Raw genomic sequence first — 25,293 nt, 5'->3', positions numbered from 1 at the left:
TTCAATATGAATCAACTTCACAACAGTGAACTCTTATGGTTTTTCTCACTGTTAATTTTCCCACGCAATATAACACGCACAACAGATCAAGACCTAAGACGCAGAATATATAATTGCACTACATTTCCCACAATCCTCTTGCAGCAGCAATATTATTACATCATCAAAAAGCGACGTTACTTTGGCAACGTTTATTTTGGTTGTCTTCACAGCTAGCTAGCTAGCCAATTAGCTAGCCAACAGTGACAGCGACAGTGAAATATCAAATGAGATGCCAAAAATAAGGTAAGAAATGCCGTCTAGGTTTATTTTCAGAAGTTTTACTATATCACGATAGCAACAACATATTTTTCAGACAGTGTGTCGCTTTTGACTTGTATTTCTCAGCTCAGACACGCTGTGGGAGCTGGCAGCAGCAGAGGTTCAGAGTCGGGAGAGCGGAGATGGAGAGGAGGACGGAGGAGAAAGCGAGAGGACCGTGTTTCTGATGGGGAGCAAGGCTGGGGTATGTTTAAGCCATTATCAGCGACTTAGTTCGTATATTTATTGCTCTGTAATGGAGGTACGCTTATTATTAAGAACACTTTTTTCTCCTCTTTTTCAGGGTAAAACTTCCATTCTCCTCAGATGCCTTGACAGGTGGGTGTGTGCAGAATGGGGAAATCTACCATTGTACTCCATCAGTTTTTATCCTCTCATCTGCCTCTGGGGTATCTGATCTTGCATCCATTCACTACAATGCTCTCATCCAAGATTAAATAACACAACCTTGGCCTCCAAACAGAGACTTACATCACCTTGCTGCATACACGCCTAACTCCAACTCTAACAGACCCAGCCTCCACATGCTACTCAATTTCTCCATCCTGTTATACTGTATATAGTGGCATGTTAAAGGTAAGCTCAATTTCATGAACATGCGGCAGTAATAAATGATAGGCTAATGCTGTTTGTTTCCCACCAGAGATGAACCCTCCAAGCCGACCCTAGCTCTGGAGTACACTTTCGGCAGACGGGCTCGAGGACACAACACAGTAAGGACAGCTCAGATGGTGCTGGGGGAAGTCCTCTTCCTCCTGGAGACTGATTATTTCTGTGAAATGGCTCAGTATGAAATTGGAACAGAGACGTCATAGATATTAACACTGCAAAACGCAGGAAATTCAATCATCATGGTCCCCAATCCTCCAATCCAAAGTACTAGTTTACTGTGGGAGCTGGTATGATAATGTGATATGATATACTGGTGTTCTTCTGTTCCTCCGTAGCAGCACGATTGTACATAAATGTGTAGCTTGTAATAAGCAGTGTGATAAAACTGATCGCCTGGTGGTCTCTTCCTCCAGCCCAAAGACATAGCCCACCTGTGGGAGCTGGGTGGAGGCACCTCCTTGTCAGACCTGGTCCAGATCCCCATCACTGCTCTCAACACCAGGTAGGTCACCAACTCATACTCTTAAGATCTGTATAGTGCTGTTTATATTAGGATTCTCTCACAGTTCCCTGGTTTTGATCAATATAACATTATGTTTTAGCAAGTGAGAACGAGAGAGTAATGTCTGATGTGTCCTTACTGGCTTTTGAATGTTTTGCATGATTTCATATTCTTGATTTTTGGAATTGATATAAATATGGATGATAATCTATTCTATTGGATATTACATGTTTTCAGTTCAAATACTTACACACTTGTCTCCAAAATCAATGTGGTTTGAATGTAACCTCTGTTGTTTGTTGGTTTTAAAATTTTACATTTTGAATACTGTTTTGGCATTATTGCCTCTGTTTAAGTCATGTCAAAAAAGTCAAATTTTGGGAGGAAGAGAAAAAAAGACAAAAATAAAATGTGTATGTGTTTGCGTGAGCTTAAATAATGCATGAAGATTTACATTTCTGTATCCTACTACAGCATAAAGTGATTCCTGTCTGTTCCCAGGTCTCTGTCAGTCATCCTAGTCCTGGACTTGTCTAAACCCAATGCCCTATGGGGAACCATGGAGAGGCTGCTGCAGGCGGCACAAGCCCAGGTGGAGAAGGCCTGTTCCCAGGCACAGCGAGCAGGAAAGGCCAAAGCTGGAGCCAAGCAGCAAGCCTCTGCCCACCCAGCAGCACGTGTCTTACCTAAAGACTATCCTGTAAGACCCCAGCTCTTCACAGTGGCCATTGTATGAAGAGGATCTCTTGTTCAGTCCAGGGCAACATGTACACTGTATTTGAAAAGGTTTTCAATTGTATGAACTGCTGGAGGAACTTCAGGCTCTTAGAAAATGCTTATTTATTACAAATGAAGATGTTTCATGTACTGAAAGACTAATGCTACACAAACTAAACCCACAAGCTGAAAACCAGCCATTTTGAGATTAAAAGGGTAGTTCACCAAATCTCCATCAAATGATAGCTAACATCTCACAGGGTGGACAAGGGTGAAATATGATGTATAAGGCTTTATCTTAGATGATATATGTGAAGAATTTTTCATCCAGTGCAGATGTAAGATGATGCTGATAATGTCTGTACCCTGAGTTAACTGTGACTCCATTAACAGGACAGAGAGCTGATCAGTCCCTTCCCCGTTCCTCTGCTCCTCATTGGCAGCAAATATGACATCTTTCAGGTAAAATACACTCTTCAACCTAGACATTACCTATGGAATTGGTCACACGGGTAGCTGAATAACAGACTCATTTTATGACACTAATGTGACACCCATTTTAAACACTCCTGATTTGCATGACGTATCAGGTTTTTATAAGGAATAGAAATGAAAATAGAGAGGCAAAACCATCCCACCAATTCACTGAGACTCAAAACATTCAAACCGTTGAATCTTAAAACATTATTTTGGAACACAAGAATGTCAAAAGATTGGTGCTTTTTAGAGTGGATCCTGGTATAGTCTACATAACACTTTTACGTGTGGAGTGACAGTTTTCCATTCTGTGTTGCAGGAGTTTGACTCTGAGAAGAGGAAGGTGGTTAGTAAGACACTGCGCTTTGTTGCCCACTACTATGCAGCCTCTCTCATAGTAAGTGCACTTTTCCATACATGTAAGATATACACAATCCATCATCACAACATGCAGTGAACACCTTTTCTGATGCATTTAATCATTGTTTTCCTTCTATTTCCTTTCTCTTATCTTATGAACCTTTCAATCCATCCATTCCAACAAATTCTCTGCTCCTCTTCTCTTCCTCCATTCTTCTTTCTGTCCATCTCCTCAATCTTTTCATTAGTTCACCAGCATCAAGTCGGAGAGCCTGATGTTAAAAACCAAGAGCTTCTTCTCCCACCTGGCCTTCGGCCTGGACAGAGGGTGAGGAGGATTACCCTGTACTGTACACCAAGGCACTATAGGAAGATTGAAACTGGCACTGTATTTAGTTTGTTCTGAACAGTCATCAGTGTCTGTACCACTATTTTGCTGTATTTCACTATTATATTTCACACTCATTATACTATAGTAGAACCATAAAATATTATATTATATAGACTAATATATCACCATTCTTATTACACCATGTTTCACACTATTTACTATATGTTTGCCGTTTAAATATGACACTAAATAATGAGTTTAAAATTCCCCACTGGGTTATTTCACATGAGAACAGTTCTCTCCTTTCCAAATCTCCTCACTGCTCTAAATCTCTGTTTTGTCTTATCTTCTGATGTTCATTGATAAACTGACTCGGTTTCATTTGTGTTTTCAAATGTTTTGTTTTGTGGTTTTGATCTATCAGGAAATCTGTGTCGTGTGACTCCACCAAGCCTCTAATCATCCCAGCAGGCTCTGACTCCTTCAGCCAAATAGGTGAGCACAGCGCTGCTGTGTGGTCAAAGTCAGTATTGCTAGCTTTGTTGGCGTCTTATGGGATTCAGATGTATGGTATAATGCTTAACTGAACCTAAACTGAGCTGTATTTAACTATGAATCGCTATAATTATTGGTGCAGAATCAGAATCATGAAAAGCATTGCTGACTTAGGATGTAAAATCAGCTGTGATGTGATGTGAATACAGGATTGTGTGATATTATGTTTTTAACAGAATTCTCCTGTTACTAGGTTCCCCTCCTACTACCAATGTGGACATTGGTTCTCTGCATGCCAAAAACCCAAAGGACCTCTGGAAGAAAGTCTATGAGCTTGTCTTTCCCCAGAGGTAGTTCACACACTGGTTGACACTCATTTATACACTTTGAAATATGCTATTTTACTCCATGCAAATGTGCCTCTTCACACAGATGAACAGCTCAGATGTAAACACCCTCTTCTCTATGTCTTTCTGTCTGCCTTTTTCTCTGCAGAGTACCAGTGAGCACAGGGAGCTGAAGGATCCAGCCAGGGACCCACAGTACAGCGAGCCTCAGATCGATGCCATGAGGGCCCAGAAAGACCAGGTAAAACACCTCAATCCAATCATTGATGTGTCCTGTGTCCTGTTACTCTGTGGCTGCATCATTTTAAATACTATGGCAAAACCATTCGCCTAGAATTCTGACATTGGATAGACTATGCTATTGCGATTAATTGGTGGCATGGCAATCAATAGGGAATTCATCAGAAAGCCTGGTTTAGTTACCTGTGACCTCCCTGTGCAAGGGGGCAAGGAAAAGGGTTAATTTCTCCTTTGAGGATCAATAAGTTATCATAAAGAAAGAAAGAGAAATGAAGAAAAGTGCTAGGTGCTAAATTCAGGACAAAACATGTAGACAACTTGTTACTCAAGAGACACTGCACCAAATTTGCCCATGGAAAAAGAGGTCAGATGTAATGGGTCATTTTGGCCATAAACCTTGGAGTAAGAAGTTGCTTTATTTTCTTAGTTATTATATTTTATTTCATACATAGTCACTTCTGAACTCCACATCTGTCATGTTATTGTGATCGGCCCACATACCATATATCTCAGAGTTTTAGATATTTAAAAAAAAAAGGTTTCCATACAGAACATTTTGATTGTAATGATACAAGCACCTTGCATTGGTTCGGTGATGTCGCACAAAATTTGAACCATAAACAGAATCTGTTGTAGCAGTTATAGCACTTAGTGGTTCACACACTGTTAAACCTCAGCTTGAATCAAATGAGAATTCAGAGAGACCGCTGGATCTCCGTTTGAAGACTGTCTTGTCTACTCTGCTCCAGCCTTGTCTTGTAATGAGTGTAATGCTCCATAGTAACCTTTGTCCTTGCAGTAGCCTCCATGTAGTAATGCTCCTGTCCATGTTCTCCTTAATGGCTGTAATGTAGGCCATGGCCATGACCTTGAAGGAGGCAATCAGTGTTCCTGCCTGTCTGTCTGGATGCCACTCTGGCACTTGAACTGCAGTACCTTTTGCCCGTAACACACAAACATCACACACTGGCTGACACACCTGGTGCTGCTCACCTAGCTCTGCCATTGGTCAGCAGCACATGATGTAATTGGTCTGGATAACCAATAGGAGCAAAGGGGTGAAGGTTTATTCCAATCCAAGTATAGAGAATAAGGTTTGTGAAGACCTAAATGCACGTGAAGGCAGATTTTAAATTGATATTCTTGATACCTACAGTATCGTTGTGTCCTCTATAATGCTCACTTAAAGAGATAATATTCTCTGATTCCACCCATCTGACTTAATTATGAGTTGGTAAAAAACATAGTTAGTATTGCACTCCCTCGAAACATTTAACTATAAGGTCACATAATTTTACCTTACAATACCATATCAGAGTATGACAAGTATGACATATCAAGTATGACAATACAATATAAAGAAGAACGCTAATGCCTTGGAAAGAGTAGAGAAAACTACTTGATTGCAGGGTCTCCCTCAGACAGAATCATTATGACAATATCTCTACTACATTAATGCAATCCCAAAATCTGAAGAGAGATTTCAACATTTTTGTAAAAATCAAGGTTCTCCATCTGACAAATCTTTTCCAAAGTCTAGACAATTGGGGAAGCAAAATAGTCCAGGTGGCCTGCAATACACTGAAGAAAAGCCTGGATTAATATTTGATGTATAGGTGTTCTAAATATACTGTGACCTAGATTTACATTTACATGTTTCTCACCTTCTCTTATTCAGGTCATCTCTTGGAGATTAAACCTTATTTACCATCATGATGATGATTTTGTGGTATTTCTGAAGTATAATTATATCTGCACTGTACTTTCTGTCTTTCAGGAGCTGGAGCAGTATAAGAGGAATGCAGCTAAGTCATGGAAAGGACTGGAGCTGGAGACTTAAGAGACAATCAGCTTTATGGTCACACACATTTACACCACATATTAATGTATATATACATTTTGTTTTATTTATTTTTATTTTTGTGTCATTATGTTCCAGGGTTTTTTTTTCCCCACTTAGTAGTTAGTCATTCTTACAACTTGTATAACTAGAAAATTTACTGAAAATATTTTTAAACACAACAAAACAATTTGTATACTGATGATAAAATGTGCTCTAGAAAAATAAACTATTTAACATTATTATTAAAACAAATTATACCTGTCATAACTAAAGAGATTCTATCTTAAGCTACCACATCACAACACACAGTAGGCACCTTCTATACTTCACTTGGCACACAGGAGAAAATACAATCACAATATTTAAACTACAGGGTCATGAATGCAAAATGCAAAATTAATTTAAGTGCTTAGAGAATGGATAGAACATGGTTGGTTGAGTCTGATTTGTCACCAAGCTTTGCTGCTTATTACAGAACAGCTTTAGGGTCACATGTGAAAAATTTATTTGAGTTCTGAGATTAAAATCAGAATTCCGACTTTTGTTCTCAGAATTCTGAGATTAATCTCAGAACTCAGATACATTTTTCACAGGAATAACATATGAGAAGTATAAAATGGGTGGCATTCCTCTTTTAAGAAAGCAATTACCAATAAAAATCTGATGTAACTATCCCTTAAGCTATAACCTAAGGTAAGTGCTTACAGAGACAAGTCGCTTGAATGTCAGAGGAAAGGGTTGAGTGCAGTCAACAGGAGCAACAGTACTTCAGTATCTGTCATCTTCCCTGAACAATGCCCTTCATAGGTCCACTCCATTATCCCACAAGCCTGTCATTGGCTTTAGTGACGTATGAGGTAGTCTCTGATCTTGAAGCTGACCATGCCCAGCAGCAGGAGGGCGGGGAGGAAGGAGTAAAGGAGAACAAAGTCTAGTGTGTATCGGGACAGAGCGCCAGGATAGCCCTCTTCGATGATGTGACTGCCCTGGGTGACCATACACGCCCCTGGCAACGGTTTGGGGTTATCTGCAACAGCACATACCAGAGACAAAGAGTTTATAATTGCCATCAAAGTAAAGGTAATACCAATAAATACATTTGTTGATATTATTGTATGTCTGCTCGTTGCTCCTCACCCACTTTTTTTGCATCTTTCACCAGCTGTGTTTACGCACTCTTAAATAACACTTACGAGGCTGAGAATACAACTTGTAAACAGCTAAAATAACCTATCCAAAGAATTTGTTAATAATACAGCCATTATTATATCTCCCTTTTCATTCGAGCTCAGGGTATAGGTGCATACAGAGGATGGTCCCTTGGTGAAGACAACTTACTGCATGTAAAGTTGAGTCCATGAAACTCAGTGACGATGAGCAGCTCACAGCTGTACTTCTGGAAGGTCAAGTAGCTGAGCCACTGGAAAACCTCTGGCATCTGCTGGGTACTTCTGTAGAGAGGGAGAGGGGAGAGGGGAGGTGTGTTATTGGTAGTGTATGGACAGTTAGATAGCTGAGCCACTGCAATGCCATTATCTGCAATAAAGACCTACAATGATTAATCAAAATGGCAAAGTATCTCAATAATGGAAAAAGATGTGGAACAACAGTCTGAGGTATTGACTCCAATCAAGGCAAGAAAGACATACATTAGATTCAAAAGCAATGTTGTCTTTTAATGCCTTCACCTGAGCTAAAAACTGTGTCCAAATCACGACAGGCTTTGAATACAGTTATTTGTAGATGTATTTAAACTTACATATGAGTTTGGTTCTTTGTACACAAGGAGACACAATAAACCAAATAAAAAAACATATTTGGTATCTCACCTTAGGAAGCCGGAGCCCACCAAGATGCCAGCAATATTGAGCAGAGCCACTCCGCTGTTGACCATGTTGGGGTCTTGGACCACTCCTAGCAGCACCACAGTCAGCAGTTCACCTGATTATAAAAAAAACAAACAAACAAAACCACCACACTCCAAACTTCATAAACGGTGGAAACAGGTTAGCCAGTTGATTTAAGAGATGCTCAGGGGATTGAAACTTAAATATACTGATGTTTGAGAAACATTTGACTAGAATCCATCCCAGTGTTGGTAACAAAATCATATCTGAGTTAGAGGCACTGTATCATGGAGATATACAAAGTAACAACTTCCTTATTATATAATATTATGGATAATCCAGGGTTATACATTTTCCCTATTTATAAAAATCCTGAAAGAAAACTGGGTACTTGCTAGGGAGCTTTTTTTTCCCCCTTTAAGTTTGTTTCAGCAGCTCACCTACAACATGAGGTACCAGGACCACAGCAGAGAAACACAGGAAGCGTATGCTGTCTGGATGCATCCCCACCGCCCTGACAGGAGGGCAGGGAGGGACCAAAAGATAAAGAGAAGAGACAAGGGGAGGGTGAGCCAACAAACAGGTGGAGATGGGAGGGGGCAAGTAGAGAAAATGTGAGCCATTAGTTCAGTGAGGGCAGCTGAATATGCAGATGAACCACACTCACAAACATATATGACACCTCATGACAAACACACACACACACACACACTACCCACCAGTAAAGGAAGGAGGTGAAGATGAAGACACTAATGATGCTGAAGGGCAGGATGTGGAAGATGTAAGCCAGGAACATTTGCCATTTACTGTACAGACCATCCTGACTCTCCTGATCACTGATGGCCCGCAACGCCGGGACTACAGAGACAGAGAGAAGACTAGTAAGAAATTATGAGTGGGAGAGAGGAGGATGTTGGAAAGTACTGATGCATATGGCAAAAAAAAAAAAAAAAAAAAAAAAAAAATTCCAGGGCAAAAATAAAAAATGATAGAAATGATAGAGTTCCAAAACGCCTATCTTTACACCATAATTTAGTGCAAATCTTAACTACAGCTGATTCATTTGCAACAAATAATGGTGTATAGGTCTTTCTATTGACAGTGTGATTGTTTGGCTGTTTTTGTTTTGGAACTCTAAACAACAGGTCCCCATTGACTTCAGTTGTTTTGGAGAAGGCTGCTACAAAGTTGTGCTGGCAACCTCCCCGTGTGTTATATGGACTAACAAATTTCACCTGTGTTTCATTTGGCATGAGGGTGAGTAGATGATGACAGAATTTTCATTTTTGGGTGAACTATTCCTTTAAGTAATATTCAGTGAGTAGAATTGTACTCGATTGGGAAGCCAGCTCATGGCACAAACAGGTTAGTTTGTGCCATGAGCTGGTTAAGTTAACCAAGTCTTTCTCTGATGTGTCGTCATCATATTCTCTAAAATTTTGATGTTGAAATGCGTCTTTTTTTCATAATGTCACATGGGGCCAATGCATTTTGACACTTACAACATCTAAGAACCTTTGTCATCGTGACCATATTATGAAATCCCAATTTGTCACAAGACCTATTTTAAAATGAATGATGCATGTTATTGTATTCTCTCGCTCCTGTGAACACCCCATGCAGCCTGACCTGTATTTTACACTATCAGTTGTTATCTAGAAGATTCAAGGTTAGTATGATAGCCCCCATCCTTATCTTTGGATGTTTGGGTGCTTATGGAGTGTTTTAACTGCTTTATAACTCTAGTTCATTCCACTTAGCCTAGTACTTTATCACAACCCTTATCCTCAGTATCTACTTCAGCTGTGACAGCCAGAGCCCTAAAGCTAAGATTTTAGACTCTACTGATAACCGAAGAAGTAGGTGAAAATGCCACCCAGTTACTTGGCTGCAGATAGGCAAAGCAGGAAAGCCCCTACTCACACACTCACATGGTGAAATAGTGCGAGATATTGGTGAAAGGTAACGTGTCACCATGTACTTAAAGTACAAAAAGCTGAATAGCTGAATTTCAGTCAAGGAGAGTGTCAAGCAAAGAGGTTATTGGTGTCAATCAGTTACACTTTGTCCATCTACAATAACCAGGGAGAGAAAATAAGCAATACAAAAAAGAGAATAAACTTGGCATCCACTGCCATAGTGATCCCCTTACCATTAGCATAGATCACTTAAATATTGTAAAAGATAATCACCCATAGAGCCAATATTAATCTTTTACTGGGTGAATATATTGTTAATGTATTGTGCTGTATTCACTTTACTTCATTTGAAGTCCATAAGACCTTTAAACATACACATTGTATAAAAATAAATAATAAGGAAGATTCCACTAAAAGGCCTGTTCAATTTTTGCCTACAATGTATGTTTAGTGAAGAGAGAAGATTCATTATATTGGTGGTTGTTCACCATTATAATGATCACCAACTGCAGTTCTTATCTTAACCACCATTTAATTTACACTTTATCACCTATCTCATACTCTCACCTAGGAGAGACACGGGAGACTTCGTACATTTTCAGTAAGTGAAAGTAAAGCTAGACTTCACACATTTTCACTGAAAAAGTCAAAAGATACTGTAGACCTCATACCCTTTCACCCAGTGAAGCAAAATATAAGAGAGTCTACACACACTTTTACCTGAGATAAAGATGTTTCAACCATGCTGTTCAACAAAACTGAAGATAACTCATCACTTATATTCAGGCGATAGACTACATTCATGCACTTCAAAGTTTCCCTTTAGTCATCGTGTCCACTTATGATACAGACGTGATGTGATGTTATCAGACACATGAAGTTAGATGGGCTATAATTTAACTCGATAACTAGATATTATGTAACTATACTGAAATGCGGCAATTGTTATGTACTATAAATACAGTATGTTAGATGGAATGCCACACAACTGATCTGATCTATGTTTCTCCCTTGGCCTTCAGCAGTCCAGTTAGTATTTGCAAACATGGCCAACTTTCTCCCAAAGCTAAGAGCCAAGACTGTAATTTCTGGTGTTATACAAGTACAGCAGAGAGCTTCTTCATAGACAATGAATGGAGGAATACAGCCAAAATATTTGTCTGAACTGTTACAGACAAATTAGCTTTATATTATATGGTAATGATTTTAGTTCTGAGAATAAGATTACAAACCCCTCTCTCATGAAAATCAACCTGGGTTTTGAGGTTAGTGCTCAGCAGTCACTGTCACAATTTCCATCAAATGTAAAAATGTCCACATTTCCAATTAAATACCTCTCTCATTGTCTGTGGGAAACAGTTGTGGCTATTCACTTAAACAGAGTGAATTGCCTTAGCGCACGCAAATACATATTTGAATACTGAAATTCAGCAATGCTCCTCTATAAATGTGTCACTTTTAAATAACATTTATGGAAATCTCAGAAACCAGGAGCAAAATGTGGTTTTTTTTTCCACATACAGATATATAGTATCAGTGGAACTCACAGAGAGCCACAGCGTTCAGCATGCCAGTGTAGGGTGAAGCGCCAACGGACTGATAGATGATGCCGATGCGGTCCTGCACTGCACCCTTGGTGACATCGTTGTCTAAACGCATAACGAAGAAGGCGACAAAGAGACCGTAGATCAGGTTCTGGGACAGACGCATCAGAACACCCATCCTGTCTCTGGACAGGTTCCGTACCGTCCGCCTGCACACAGAATACACACATAAATACATGCGCGCGCACGCACACACACACACACACACACACACACACACAAATGCAACAGCAACAGTCACACAACAGCCAACCTTGCGAACAAATATTTTCAGCTGGAAACAAGATATAAAAAGGAATCAGAATGCTGTTTTGGGGAAAAGAAGGGACTGAATAAAAGGGGTGAATACCGAGCAGGCCTAAGCCTTCTCTAACCCTGCTTGGCCATATTGTAGAACAAGAAGCACTTCAGCTGCCTAATGTCCCGTCATAACCATTATAATATATTAAACATAACCAGGTATGCTAATGAGGTCATTAACGAATGCATTATCTTAAAGCATTAAGGAGTTATAGTAATTTCAAGAAAACAAGTTAGGGGGAACCTGTGATGTAAGTAAGTATGATATATATATATATATACATAAAAAAATATATTATGTTCACAAGAGTGTGTCTGGACACAGACAGACGCCACCATGACGACAAAATGTCCCACATACCATGTACAATGGTGGCGGGACATAAAAATGGCTGACAGCAGACTCACTCAGCTCACTCACTGACCTGAGCAGAACTCCAAGTTTGGCTGCACCGCTGGGCGACTCTTTGCTCTTAAAGGGGATGGCTGGTTTGTCTGATCGCTGCAGGCTCTGCTCCATTTTTCCCATCATGCTCTGGGAGATGGCAGAGCCCTGATAGGATGAGGTGATGTCATGCATGCGACTGAATGTGGCCGCCTCCCTCTCACTGCTGCGTGTGTCCACCGAGGTGAAGTCAACTGTCAATCATACCAAGAACTGTCAGTGAAGAGAACAGTGAACCCCTTTTTTGCTCCCTAATTGTAGGTGTCAGCTAATTGCCTGAATTTTTAAATGGATTACATGTAGCTGTCATACAAGCCCCAGTTTTTATGCCATATGCATGCTGGATGTTGCTGCACTGTTGAGCCACCCCTAAGAGGAACTGTTTACAAAATCCCACAGCACTAATGCAGGATAGATACTGGGTTACCTTTGACAATACAGCGCATAACATAGGAGGCCAACACATACAGTACCATAGATGTCAAAGGGGTTGCAGTACTCTGGACACTCGTATCCACACTGGCTGAAGAAGTCCACCATCTCCCCCGGCTGCCCACAGAACACCAGCTCTCCACAGCTCATTATGGCTATCCTACTGAACACCTGGTAGACAGATACACACACACACACACACACAGTCACATATGCATACACACACACACACACACACACAGTCACATATGCATACACACACGCGGTTTAATGTCATCAACCAATAGCTATCAAAAGGACTGCAACACATGATCTTTCTTTCTTTGTAACAAATTTTGTTTTGTTAGTATGCACACAGACACATATGTACCTGTACAGAACATGTATATACACACACATGCACACACACATATACATACACACATACATAAGGTTTAATGCCATCAACTATTGGCCAATGGCCATAAACAGGACCACAATACACTAGCTTTGAGTGTTTATGTAACTTTTAAATGCAGTTTTTTTCTGTTATTCACTCTTTCTGCTCCCCTCTCTCACCCACCCTGAAGAGCTCGGAGCGTGGTTGGTGGATGGTTACTATGACGATGCGGTCCCTCCTGGCCAGCTCCGCCAGCAGCACCACAATCTGATTGGCGGTCATGCTGTCCAGCCCCGTGGTCGGCTCATCCAATAGGATCACCCCTGCAACGACATCATCACGATGACATCATCATTCTCAGGCAGGTTAGTCACACATCAGGAAATATTGAGAACACTGCGATTGGGAGGAAGGCGGAGACTCAATAACTTTTTACTTTTTTTTTTTTTTTTCTTTTAGTGTTAAACTTTTAAAAGGTTTAATGTACTTTTATTAAGTGGCACAGGCGGGCCTCTCAGCGGGGCCAACTTAACTTGTTAAGATAAGTGAGTTCTTTTTTTAGTTAATTACTCTAATTAGGACAATTAAAAGATTGCCTCTTTGCATTATGAAAGTAGAGTGGAATTAGCAGATGCTTTAATTGTGAGATTAATTCATTTCCTGGTTGATTGGAGAGGCAGCGAATGGGAACTCCTCATTACTCTGTGTGTGTGTGTGTGTGTGTGTGTGTGTGTGTGTGTGTGAGTGTGAGTGTGTGTATGGCCAGTCTAATCCTGAATGAGGACTGAGACCCTTCAACCTCCCTGGGGGACCAAAGAACTGATAAACTACACCTGGGACGCACACAGCCACACGTGTGCACGCACACACACACACCCACACACACACACACACACACACACACACACACAGAGAGAGAGAGAGGTGGGTCTCTGTTTATTCCTGTGTGGTGTGATAACCCTGCCTTTCATTACCCTTCTCCATCTCTCCCTCCCTCCTCCATCTCTCCCTCCCTCCCTTGCCTCCTTCCTCCGTCCATTCTTTATTCCATTCTTACTTAGTTCCCTTTGTTTTCTTCCGGTGTGGACTTTTAAAACTCTTTGGGGAGAGACAGGTCTTGTAGTAAACTTTTCCTGGATGACAGTGTCACAGACATGTCTGTCTTACCTGTCCTGTTGCTTTCACATTCATAATTCTTCCTACAGTAAATCTATCAAATATCATATTTTTTAATGCAATAGTCTACTACAGTGAATGTACAAAACATTAGGGACATCTTCCTGATATTGAGTTGCAGCCCCTTTTGTACAATCCGCATCTCAATTGTTTCAAACCTTAAAAATCCTTCTCTAACTTGTCTGCTGCTCTTTATGGACATCTCATTTGTGATTGGTATACATTTAATTTATACCAACATATAATTCTGCAGGAGTACTCACTGGGGTCCTGAAGTAGCTGCATGGCGATGGAGACCCTCCTCCTCTCCCCCCCAGAGATCCCTGGGAAAACACGACCTCCAATTACACTGCGGGCCACGTGACTCAGACTCAGCTCCGCCATCACCGCCGACACCTGCATAGGAGTCAGAGGTCAAAGGTCAGGTGTCAAGAGATAAACTACTAACAACAGGTCAGCTGGCAAGGGGCTACTGTAGATCTCGTACTTAAAACCACTAAGTTGGTACATAAGCTAGTTTTACTCAGTACACATGATAATTAAAAAGAAGTCCAAAAAACTTGGTAACAGCCCATCTACATCAAGGTAATAGGGGAAGTCATAACCTGTCATTGCTGAGTTTGCAAATCGTGAACATGCTTAATCATGCACAAGGCTAAAAATGGCTGTTGACTTTCTTGAAAGCTGCGTTGAGAGTTGCACCCTCTTTAACCACAACATACAAGCTGAGATAGTGAGAAATGAGATTAATGACACTTTAGGACTTCCTGGAATTGGAACAATATAACACACCAACCACATAAGTTCATTAGCTGTCAGCCAGCAGACCTACAGCTCATTGGCCTGTACGCATCTGTATAACTTATAGCATAGCTACTGTATATGCATGCATTGGGCACAAAGGTTACAAGAATTACAATAGCCCCAACTCATTTGACCCTGGTAGCAAAGGTCACGTCTCTTTTATACAGTCGCTTCGACCCAATTATGCCCATGGTAGACAGAACTAATTTCTTAAACTAACTGTGAACCAAAGTTGCTATCTAAGCTAAATTTAGAAGATCGGTGTGCTCTGAACAAAGTGTTTAAAAAAACAACAAAAAAAAGAATTTATGCAGGGAATCCTAATTGGGGCTAAAGCCGTTGAAAACCTTGTAATGTGCATTAATCCTAAGTGATCCAGATTCTATATCAAGCAGTTTAAGGGTCTATTCTTTATCTACACACGAGAGGGTTAAGACCTCTTGATCTGAAAATCAGGCTATACTAATTTTCATCTTTCTCATGCCCGACAGGGAATATGTTCACATTAAAATCTATAGTTAGCAGGGAGTATTTATTCAATAATCTGTGCTAATAAGGGGAAGAAACCATCCCTTTAGTTCCCCATGCCTATGAATAACTCTTTCTCCCTTTTTGTAGTTTCCCTATCAGGGAGAAATTCAGACCAGAAGAAGTTTCCAACAGTCACCTTCTTCTTGATGCCTTCGGCCGAGTGTTTCCGCAGGGCCAGCTGGGCTGTGTAGGTCAGAGTCTCCTCCACCGTCAGATAGCTCAACAGGTTATCACTCTGAGAGAGGGAGACACAAAGAAAGAAAGAAAGAAAGAAAGAAAGAGAAGGAGAGAGGGAAAAGAAACAGGGTAAGAGAGAGATACAGAGAGGCAGACAAATACAGCAAGGCAGAGTTGAATCTCATGGGTCTTTCGTACTCTCTCTTCACTAAAGATATATTGTAGGAAATGGTTTTATAGGCCTTGAAGTGGAACCTTCCTCCCATCTCAATATTATATACAAGAGGCATGGGTAAAGGGATTATGGACTTGTATAGAAGAAAGGTAAAGACATCAAGACGATACAATCTACTCTGCTAGTGAAAGACAGTTATTGGCTCTGTTGTCTCTCTTGCCTAAGGTCTGTGTTAAGGGTAAGAGGGTCAGTGTGAGATGGTAGTGCATGACAACTTTATTCTCTCTTTCTTTCTCTTCCTGATGGGCTGAGTAACTGAGTGACACCATTGAGCTCTGCTTGGTTATAGAACATAAAGTCATCACGCTAATTAGGCAACAGTAATGTGTGTGCATATATGTTTATGTGAGTATATGTGTCTATCTATACTGCACATCCACGCACACTGAGTGTATATATACATATTTACATGTATGTGCATATATGCGTGTACAAACCCACTGTAGCATCCCCCCCCCCCCCACACACACACATACACACACACACACATACATTGTTTGAACCTGCCGAACCTGCTGCCTGCCTCAATTAACACGTGGCGCCTCCCAATCCCACTTCTCCTTAGTCTCTCCTCCGAATGACTTTAATATCAGCTGCTCATATCACCTCCTCATCTGCAGCTTAGCAGGGGAAGTTAATGACAAGGCTTAGAGAGTAGAGAGAGAGAGGGGGGTGCTATCAGCTAGAAAGGAGAGATGATTTGAAAGGAAGCAAGGCCGGTTTAAATCCAGTGTTTTTAATTCAGGCTTTGGATACACTTGAGCACCTCTCATTGAGAGATTAAGTGTATGAGGAGGCTATCAAGGGTCTCAAGTTAATTTCATACAGTGGCCAGGGCAACCTTTTCCCTACTTTTTGCAAAATGATGTGTGTGTGTGTGTGTGTGTGTGTGTGTGTGTGTGTGTGTGTGAGAGTGTGAGTGTGAGTGAGTTCATGGTTTCGTATTTATGGTGGCTAATATCACCACAAGTAGCCTTAGATACATACACACAAGTAACCTTAGATACATAGACATTCTCTGTCTGCACTGCAGCCACTCACATGTCACAGGGCAAAGATTAACCTGATGTCAGATAGTGTGTGATAGGAACAACGGCAAAGGAAAAAAGTGAGAGCGCTTGTGTGTGTGTGTATGTGATTTGTTGCATACTAGTATCAAACCTCTGTTCAATCTCTCTAATAATGTTCCCAATATATTATTTAACAGTGTGACTCTAAACATTATTATTGTCAGTGAGGTGACCAGAGAGGGGTTCATCTTAACAATGTGCTGCACTTTTTATTAGAGCCTGGAAGAGACATTTGAATCTGCTGAAGTATCACCTTGAATTGAAGCTGGTTGGTATGAGTACATTTAAACTCTGTCTCAATGTACAGTTAGTGAAAAGGCAGCAGTCTATATATAATATCTAGCTGTGCCACTAGTTAGTTTGTTCAGAGCATGATCTGTTTATATAAAAAAAGAATGCAGTGTTTTGGGATCTAAAGCTAATTTTGCAGGCCTCAACATAAGTTATTTTTGAGTGAGCACATTGAGGCCATACTGAGGCCATAAATAATTGATTGTGTGTGTGTGTGTGTGTGTGTGTGTGTGTGTGTGTGTGTGTGTGTGTTTGTTACCTGCAATACATAGGAGAAGCAGTCCTGAAACTCTTCTCTCTTCAGTTTCCTGCCGTTAATGAAGACCTCTCCCAGCAGCGTGCCAGAGTTTCCAATCCTCCCTGAGATGGCATCCAGCAGCGTGGTCTTCCCTGAGCCTTTAACACACACACACACACACACACACACACACACACAGACACACACACACACACACACAGACACACGCGCACACACACACACACGCAGAGAGAAAGAGAGATGGATGTATGCATACAAACAAATACCTCAACAAAGACTAGGTATGTCCAGTCACTTATTTTTGGATTGCATGTGCTTGATTCTTTGCTGATGAAGCTGTAGCATGGGTTTGTGCTATAGCTGTATCTGTTTTAGTTTGTGAGCATGTGAGTGCGTTGCCTTGTCATTAGCAGTATTTTCACATGACCACTCTCACACCATAGTGGTAACCAATTATGAGACATATGAGATCAGGTTCTTCAACTTGAAGAAAAAGCACATTCATGTTGTCACTATTAGACATAGTTGAACTGCTTTTCCAAGTCAATAATATAACATATATAACAACTGAACCATTCAGATAAGGGACTATATGAGAGCCATTTACAGTAAATCATTATCTTAAAATTAAATTGCTATTGACTGCACATTCATAAAAAATACAAATGCATTTTGATTACTTAATTATTTTGATTGCTCGCAACATTTTGTTCTGTGGACTGAGCTATGAGTACCAACCTGAATTGCCCAGTATGCCCATGATCTGCCCACTGTCTACGTGGAAGGAGACATCATTGAGGATCTGACGGGTCCATCGCTTCCTGTAGGAGGGCAAGTCCCACCATGGACCCACACGCTCACTGGACCACACACACACACACACACACACACACACACATACATAACACATGTTGTAATATCATGAGGATCCTGAGGAATTCTCAGAATAGAATCAATCCAGTAGATACGGTATATTGAGCATCACTGCATTTCAAAATGTATCAATAGACAGCACTACACTATATCTCACTACACAGTGCATGGACAGTGAATAGCAGGGAGTATCCATGTCCGATACGAATAAGCCTTTTTCTGCTATTTCATTAGCAATGAGAGTGAGGCCTTGTGCCACATATTGTTAAGTATAATTTCTACCAGACCTGCCTTGCCTGCCTAATTTCCACCGGCTTCCCATCAGATTCCACTGGATAGACTTGTGCATCTAACCAGTATTATCTCATGCTAGTTGAATCTTTCAGCAAAAGGTTAAACAGACTTGTAAATGACCCCCTGATCCCCCTGCCACCCCTCTGCCTGTCAGTTTCTGCATCTGAATTTGTCTGTGATCTCCTCCTGCAGCTCTTACCTGACTGTGTAGGAGATCTTGTTGACACTGAGGCAGCAGGAGGGCTCGGCCCGCTCCTCTCCACCGTCCCTCCACACATCCTTCTTCACCTCCGAGACAAACTTGAAGGACTCTCTGACCCTGGTCCCGTTCTCCGGCCCCACGGCCTGCATCGAGTACGATTTGTTCATGTCTCCGCCGATATGCTCATCCAAACGGCAAGTATGTGAAAGGGTGGATGGGTGTGTGTGTGTGTGTGTATCTGTGTGTTTGTATAAGGTCCGTCTCAGGTTAAGCCAAATTGTGGGTCCGTTCGCTCATATCCACACCGCCCATATAGAGTGTGTGTAGCTCTAAATATGTATGCAGGTACAATCCCTCTGCCGTCAGCCCGAACTCCTCTTCTCTGTGCCCATTCCCTGTGCAGCGTGGTGGTTCAGCAGTAGTGGTGTTTCTCAGGCACCATAAACACACAATGACAATGCGTTATCTCAGAGAACTTTGATCTGCAGTTGCATAAAGAAGAAAAAAAAAACACTCTTGCTGAGTAGATTGACTGTTAGTCTCTCGTCAGTCCTCACATAGTATGCTACAACCAAGAAGGTTATGACTGACAGCACAGAAAGGATTAAGGAGCTGACATGACATGTGCTTGGACGCTCGGGTTATGAGAGCGGAGGCCTGTGAGCGGAGACAAGAGGAGTTCTTCAGCTGGACTGGAGTCAGACTGCCTGACGTGGAGAAGAAGAGGAGAACAGAGGAAAGACAAGAGGGAGAAGAAAGGCAGAGAGCTACAGAGAGGAAGAGACAGACACAGAACAGAGGAGGAAAAAGGGGGGCGTTGACCCCTTGACCCTACAAACTTCAACCAGCAACTTGCATCATCATGGGCACAGAGATAGACACTGGCCTCGATCACATGAACGGCTCCTTGCAGAAGGTCAGTCCATGACATGGGATCATGTAAACATCAGGACAAAAATAGCATGTTACCATTTACTGCGTACAACAACAGTTGCTGTATCTTTTGAAGGCATTATATTTAACTGGTGACTTATTTGTGGGTTTAGGTGTCCAGTGATATACTTTGTTGAATTCAAATCCCTTTCTTCTGTGGATCCTGTCTGTGGATCCCTTCCACCCCCCCACCCTCTGAGGTGGTGACTATGTGCTCCACGAATAACACACCAGTCAACTCACCAACTTTGAGTGGCACTGATTGCTCTCTGACCTAAATCCTATCAGGTCGACCATTTACAACGTGGAACTGGTGGTCAAAACAGTCAAGATGCTGCATTATTACAATTGTTAGACATAATAAAATTTACTATATTTTATGTAGTATATTTAATTTTTTTTTATTTTTTATTACTTATTTTATATTTTCCTATTTCCCACAATTAGGATACTAGAAAAAAAACATGGGTCTTTTATAATTACTTTCATATTTCTTTGATTACATTTTAACAACATACACCATTTCATATTTTATTTTATCAGACTTTTTCTATTGGATCACACATTTGTGCAAGTTATTTCTCTCTTTATTTTTTTATGTAGCAGATTGATTGTTGGCTCTAGGTCACTAACCTTCTAATTTATATTGCTGTGTTAAGGTTCTTCTTGCAAACCAAATATTTGAGAAGGCTTTGGTTACATAACATTGCTAAATGTTTTTGATACCAATAATTTGGGGACCTTTTGTATTATTCTTGTGACCAGTGGGTCCGAAGGCTGACTTTGACAAAACCCTGCTCTACTTGAGCAGGATGGTTTAGCCAATGAATGATCAGTTTGGCTCACACATGGTTAAATCCAGTCATAGTTATCAAGCCTAGATTTTCCTCCACTTAATCCCAACCCGAACCCAATTAATCCCAACCAACTAAATGGTAGTGCTGTCAAGTCACAATTGTCTGCAGCAGAAGTCACTAGAAGTTGCTACATAACATAATACATTCACTTTCATATCAATTCACTGTGCATTCAGGTGCATAGTAGAGTACACTACATAAAAGAGAGATTTTGCCTTTAGAGTCTTCCCTAAATTAACTACAGAGATGGAGGTATCTTTGGTCATGTAATCTAAACATTTTTTTTTGTAGATGTGCAGAGCAAACAGCAGGCTGCTGGCAAAATTGAGGTTCATTTAATTGGTGTTAGTTGGAGAGACTAGACGGCGAGTGTTTCAGTCTCACTCTCAGTCTGGTTCAAAACCTCCAGACTTGTAGCTCACTAGACAGTGACTGTCCTCCAGGCCCTCCAGAAACCAGGCCCTCCCTCTCTCCTTCTCTTTAGATGTCAACAAAGCAGTGGAGGGTTGCCACATGTGGCAAGTGGCTGAGAATTGGACAGAACAGCTGCCTCAGTAGTAGCAAAATATATTGAAAGTCTGAGATCTATACATTTTTAGAGATACTCTGCAAAAGTAGATTTGGCACTAGTCGGTTACCAGGAGTGTCTGAAAAATCACTGGGTGTTCAGGTCACAAGTCAAGTTGTCTGACTGCTTCTGTACTAGTTAAACTGTCATCAATTGATTTGTCTATCATAATGAAGAGCTTTTAGGATTATATAATGGCAACATCAAGGGCAGGTTCAAATGAACCTTGGACCCACAAAACGCACACATGCCTACAAACACACAGACACACACACAGACACACTCACACACACACAGACACACACACACACAGACAGGTACACACAGATGCATGCATTTATGTGCACCCACACACACACCTGATCATTTATGTAATGGAGTCATTAAAATTGTCCAGTAAAGACAAGATAAAGATCAGCCGTATGATTTGCACATAGCACTCTTGGATTTGCTGACATTCACAGACATATAATATCGAGCATACAGGCAAAAAGGACTTCAGACATCAACAATAGTGATCCCAGAGTATTCCAAAATTTGGTAACCCCATTATGTCAATGGATTCAAGATTGAGATTTATAAGTACAAGCAATTTCAGATACAGTATATAGATAAAATAATTTTTACTCTACAATGAATTATCATGCAAGTATTTCCATTTGTTTACTACAGCCAACTTCTGTCATTTTATTCTCACAGTTCATATAGTGTATATAGTGTCAAAAAAGGACAAAAGTTTTTTTTCTGCACTCTTAAATAGGTCTTTTGAAATTATTTTGCTTTCAACTTTCCTGTTTATGTCCTTTAGTGTTGACACGGATACAAATAAATGATTCAAATGTGTCTGTGTGTGTGCGTGTACTCATTGACCCGTCTGCTTGTCCTCAACCAGCGCCAGGACACAGAGTTGTTCTCGTCATCAGAAGAGGACAGCAGTCTCTACTTCACCTACAGTGGAGGCTGCAATGAGCTGGAGGTCAACAACCTGCACTATGAGGTAACTACAGGGCAGCTGCCACGCTCTCAGGCAGGGAGATAAGGAAGATAGCCAGCAATCATTTGTAATTATCTGTACCTTCACCTTTGTGTGTGTGTGTGTGTGTGTGTGTGTATGTGCACGTACATACACACATAGACACACACAAACATAGGTGTATGTGTATATGTGCTCATTGTGCAAATGTGTGTGTTTTCCCAGGTGGACCACGGCAGCCCAGATCCCCTGGTATGAGAGGCTGTCAGAGTTTAAGATGCCGTGGGAAATGAAAGGAGACAAGCAGACGGCCATTAACAAGCTTAACCTCCGAGTGCACAGCGGACAGATGCTGGCCGTCATAGGCAGCTCAGGTAACACACACACACACACACACCGTGTTCAAAATTGTCTTATAATTGTACACCAATCAAGGCCATAAAAATAGCGCCCTTCTTGACTGATGTCATTTGGTCCTCCTGGCTTTTGCAAACATGCATTTCTGACCTGATCTTTGAGTAGATACTGATGTGGGATGGGTAAGGACCTTAAACCAGCAGGCAGCCATTTTTATGCATCTTTATGGTCCATCAAAGCCTCAATTGAAGTGTGGTACAAGAAAAACACTGTCTCTACCTTGCTTTACAATCAAGGTGCATGCAGTAGAAAGGCCAGTGGATGTTCCAAAACACGTCTTTGTTGGTACAGAAAAACCAACACGTTTTGGCAGAAAGCCTTCATAAGGGTCTCTTTTGAGTTATATTGGTATGTGCAAGTTGCAAGAAGTTTCATCTCTAAGTCTCTTAGTCAAACTTTTCCAGAAAAATGTGTATATACCTACGCGTTGTGCTTTAACCAACCCACCATCCTCTCCCAGGCTGTGGTAAGACGTCTTTGCTGGACATAATAACGTGTCGTGACGAGGGCGGCACGATGACGTCCGGTCAGATTCTGATTAACGGGAAGCCCAGCACGCCCCAGCTGGTGAGGAAGAGCATCGCTCATGTTCGCCAGGACGACCGTCTGCTGCCTCACCTCACCGTCCGGGAGACTCTGGTGTTTGTAGCCAAGCTGAGGCTCCCCACCCACTTCACACAGGCTCAGAGGGACAAACGGGTAAGACTGAGCTCAGTAAACAGACATGACTTGAACCATATCCATCAGGTGCAAGGGATCCTCCTTTAACGGTTGTTTAACTACCTTTACTTGTATGACAAATGTAGTTGAAAATTCTTACGCTGCATATGCTGTATTTTGGACTGGATGTGATGACAACGCCTATCCATTTTTCCTCAAATGCAATGAGTTGAAATACTGATAAATGATACTCAGCCACTCTGTGTGCTTTGGCATTTCCTGCCCATGTCACCAAACTGTCTCTCTGCCGTTTTCTGCCGCAGGTTGATGATGTCATTGCGGAGCTGCGGCTGCGACAGTGCGCCCACACCAGGGTGGGAAACGACTACGTGAGGGGCGTTTCTGGAGGGGAGAGGAGGAGAGTCAGCATAGCTGTGCAGCTTCTCTGGAACCCTGGTGAGAGAGAGAGGGAGAGAGAGAGAGAGAGAGAGAGAGAGGAAGGGAGGGAAAGAGGGAGAAACTTTTTTATCTTGTTATAAAAACATCTCTACACTCTGGAGACCAGATATTTAAAGCCACATTTTCCACTAAGTCATTAGATATTATAAGACAGAATTGACAGACAGAAGCGACATACAGTAAGTGACGTCTCGGTGACTCAGTGGGCTCAAGACACACGGCACACACCGACACGGCTTTCTCACAAGCTGGTGAACTCACATCACATCACATCGTCTCATCATTCATAAGCACCCAGGATGATATAATGTTTTTCCGCCCATAGAGGAGCATGCGACTGAAATTACAACATGAAAATCACCAAGGCTGGAGTTAGGAGGTTTTCGCAGGACGACCCAGAAGTCCAGTTCCTGCACTTGAGTAGATTTCTTGAGCCACTTTAGCAACACTTTACTCTACACTGGCCTTCTTCCAGTCAGTCAGTTAACTACAATTTCACCCCAGTATACACAGACAAGGATAATTCAGAAAAAAATAAAAAATGTATGAGAACACATGGCCAATTTTGTTTTCTGCTGACAAATAGGCTAATATATTCCCCCTTATATAAGTACCTATCCCAGACTCAACTTGATATAATTTAGTACAGTAGGAAACGCTGGCACATCACTTACATTGCTGGAGCTTTTTATTGGTACTTTTATTAGTGCACAGTGTTTATACACCTTATACTTAGACGGTGTTGTTATAGTCTTACATTATGTATTATGTATTCGATTTTCATTAACGCAGTGTTATTGTGCACTTGGAACAATCAATAGCAAAAAAAATGGACTGCCATCAGCAAGTGTGTGTGTGTGTGTGTGTGTGTTGGGGGGGGGGTGTCTCACCACTGGCGATGGCGAAGAGGTGGGTCCTCCAGCTGAAGGTGAAGAAGAGTCCTCCAACAGCTATGCAGCCCAGAGCTCCGTTAAACCCCGACAGACCTGAGTACAGAGAGGCATGACGCACCGCCATGGACAGACCTGCAACACACACACACACACACACACACACACACACTGTTAAATCCTGACAGCTCCGAGTGCAGAGACCCATGAGTCACTGGGGATCACACATAGACAGAAATCCACAACCCCCCCCCCCCCCCCCCCCCCCCAACACACACACACACACACACACACACACACACACAGATCATAATGATTTCATGAAACTGCTGTACTGAATTTATCCATGTGGTGGTGCTACACACAAACGGTCAGTTCAATGTGGAATAAAGAGGATGGTTGGCAGATAATATGTTGCTTCCCCTCAATGGTTTCCTCTGAAATCAATAGAAG

At 41.5% G+C, this 25,293-nt stretch overlaps 3 protein-coding genes across 3 annotated transcripts; 2 read left to right on the top strand and 1 right to left on the bottom strand.

The window, feature by feature from the left end:
• Positions 1–219: 219 nt before the first annotated feature.
• Positions 220–6,450, top strand: dync2li1 (dynein, cytoplasmic 2, light intermediate chain 1). The gene is made up of 13 exons (XM_071537687.1): positions 220–285; positions 388–505; positions 605–639; positions 965–1,034; positions 1,347–1,435; positions 1,937–2,135; positions 2,546–2,614; positions 2,949–3,026; positions 3,238–3,317; positions 3,745–3,815; positions 4,069–4,168; positions 4,313–4,403; positions 6,180–6,450. The coding sequence occupies exons 1-13, from the start codon at positions 272–274 to the stop codon at positions 6,240–6,242; spliced, it is 1,077 nt and encodes a 358-aa protein (XP_071393788.1). The 5' UTR covers positions 220–271; the 3' UTR covers positions 6,243–6,450.
• A 637-nt stretch (positions 6,451–7,087) lies between these two features.
• Positions 7,088–19,250, bottom strand: abcg5 (ATP-binding cassette, sub-family G (WHITE), member 5). Its single transcript, XM_071537689.1, has 14 exons — positions 19,081–19,250; positions 18,453–18,574; positions 17,715–17,851; positions 15,819–15,917; positions 14,611–14,743; positions 13,355–13,494; positions 12,834–12,963; positions 12,341–12,554; positions 11,559–11,764; positions 8,812–8,950; positions 8,533–8,606; positions 8,075–8,186; positions 7,584–7,696; positions 7,088–7,272 (listed from the first exon to the last, which is right to left on the bottom strand). The coding sequence occupies exons 1-14, from the start codon at positions 19,248–19,250 to the stop codon at positions 7,088–7,090; spliced, it is 1,974 nt and encodes a 657-aa protein (XP_071393790.1).
• Positions 19,251–19,945: 695 nt separating this feature from the next.
• On the top strand, positions 19,946–23,947 carry abcg8 (ATP-binding cassette, sub-family G (WHITE), member 8; the record flags this gene model as incomplete). The annotated part of the gene is made up of 5 exons (XM_071537684.1): positions 19,946–19,999; positions 22,334–22,449; positions 22,640–22,788; positions 23,292–23,530; positions 23,815–23,947. Coding segments are annotated over exons 1-5 (691 nt in total), but the record flags the coding sequence as incomplete, so codon positions are not given.
• Positions 23,948–25,293: the final 1,346 nt, after the last annotated feature.

This window comes from Centroberyx affinis, unplaced genomic scaffold (genome assembly GCF_046629955.1).
Source record: "Centroberyx affinis isolate AG114_WGS23_722 - 3 ecotype Tasmania unplaced genomic scaffold, CSIRO-AGI_Caff_v1 ptg003106l_1, whole genome shotgun sequence".
Lineage (NCBI taxonomy): Eukaryota > Metazoa > Chordata > Actinopteri > Beryciformes > Berycidae > Centroberyx > Centroberyx affinis.
Note: the sequence above shows the minus strand (reverse complement) of the source record. Positions and strands in the feature narration are given on the sequence as shown.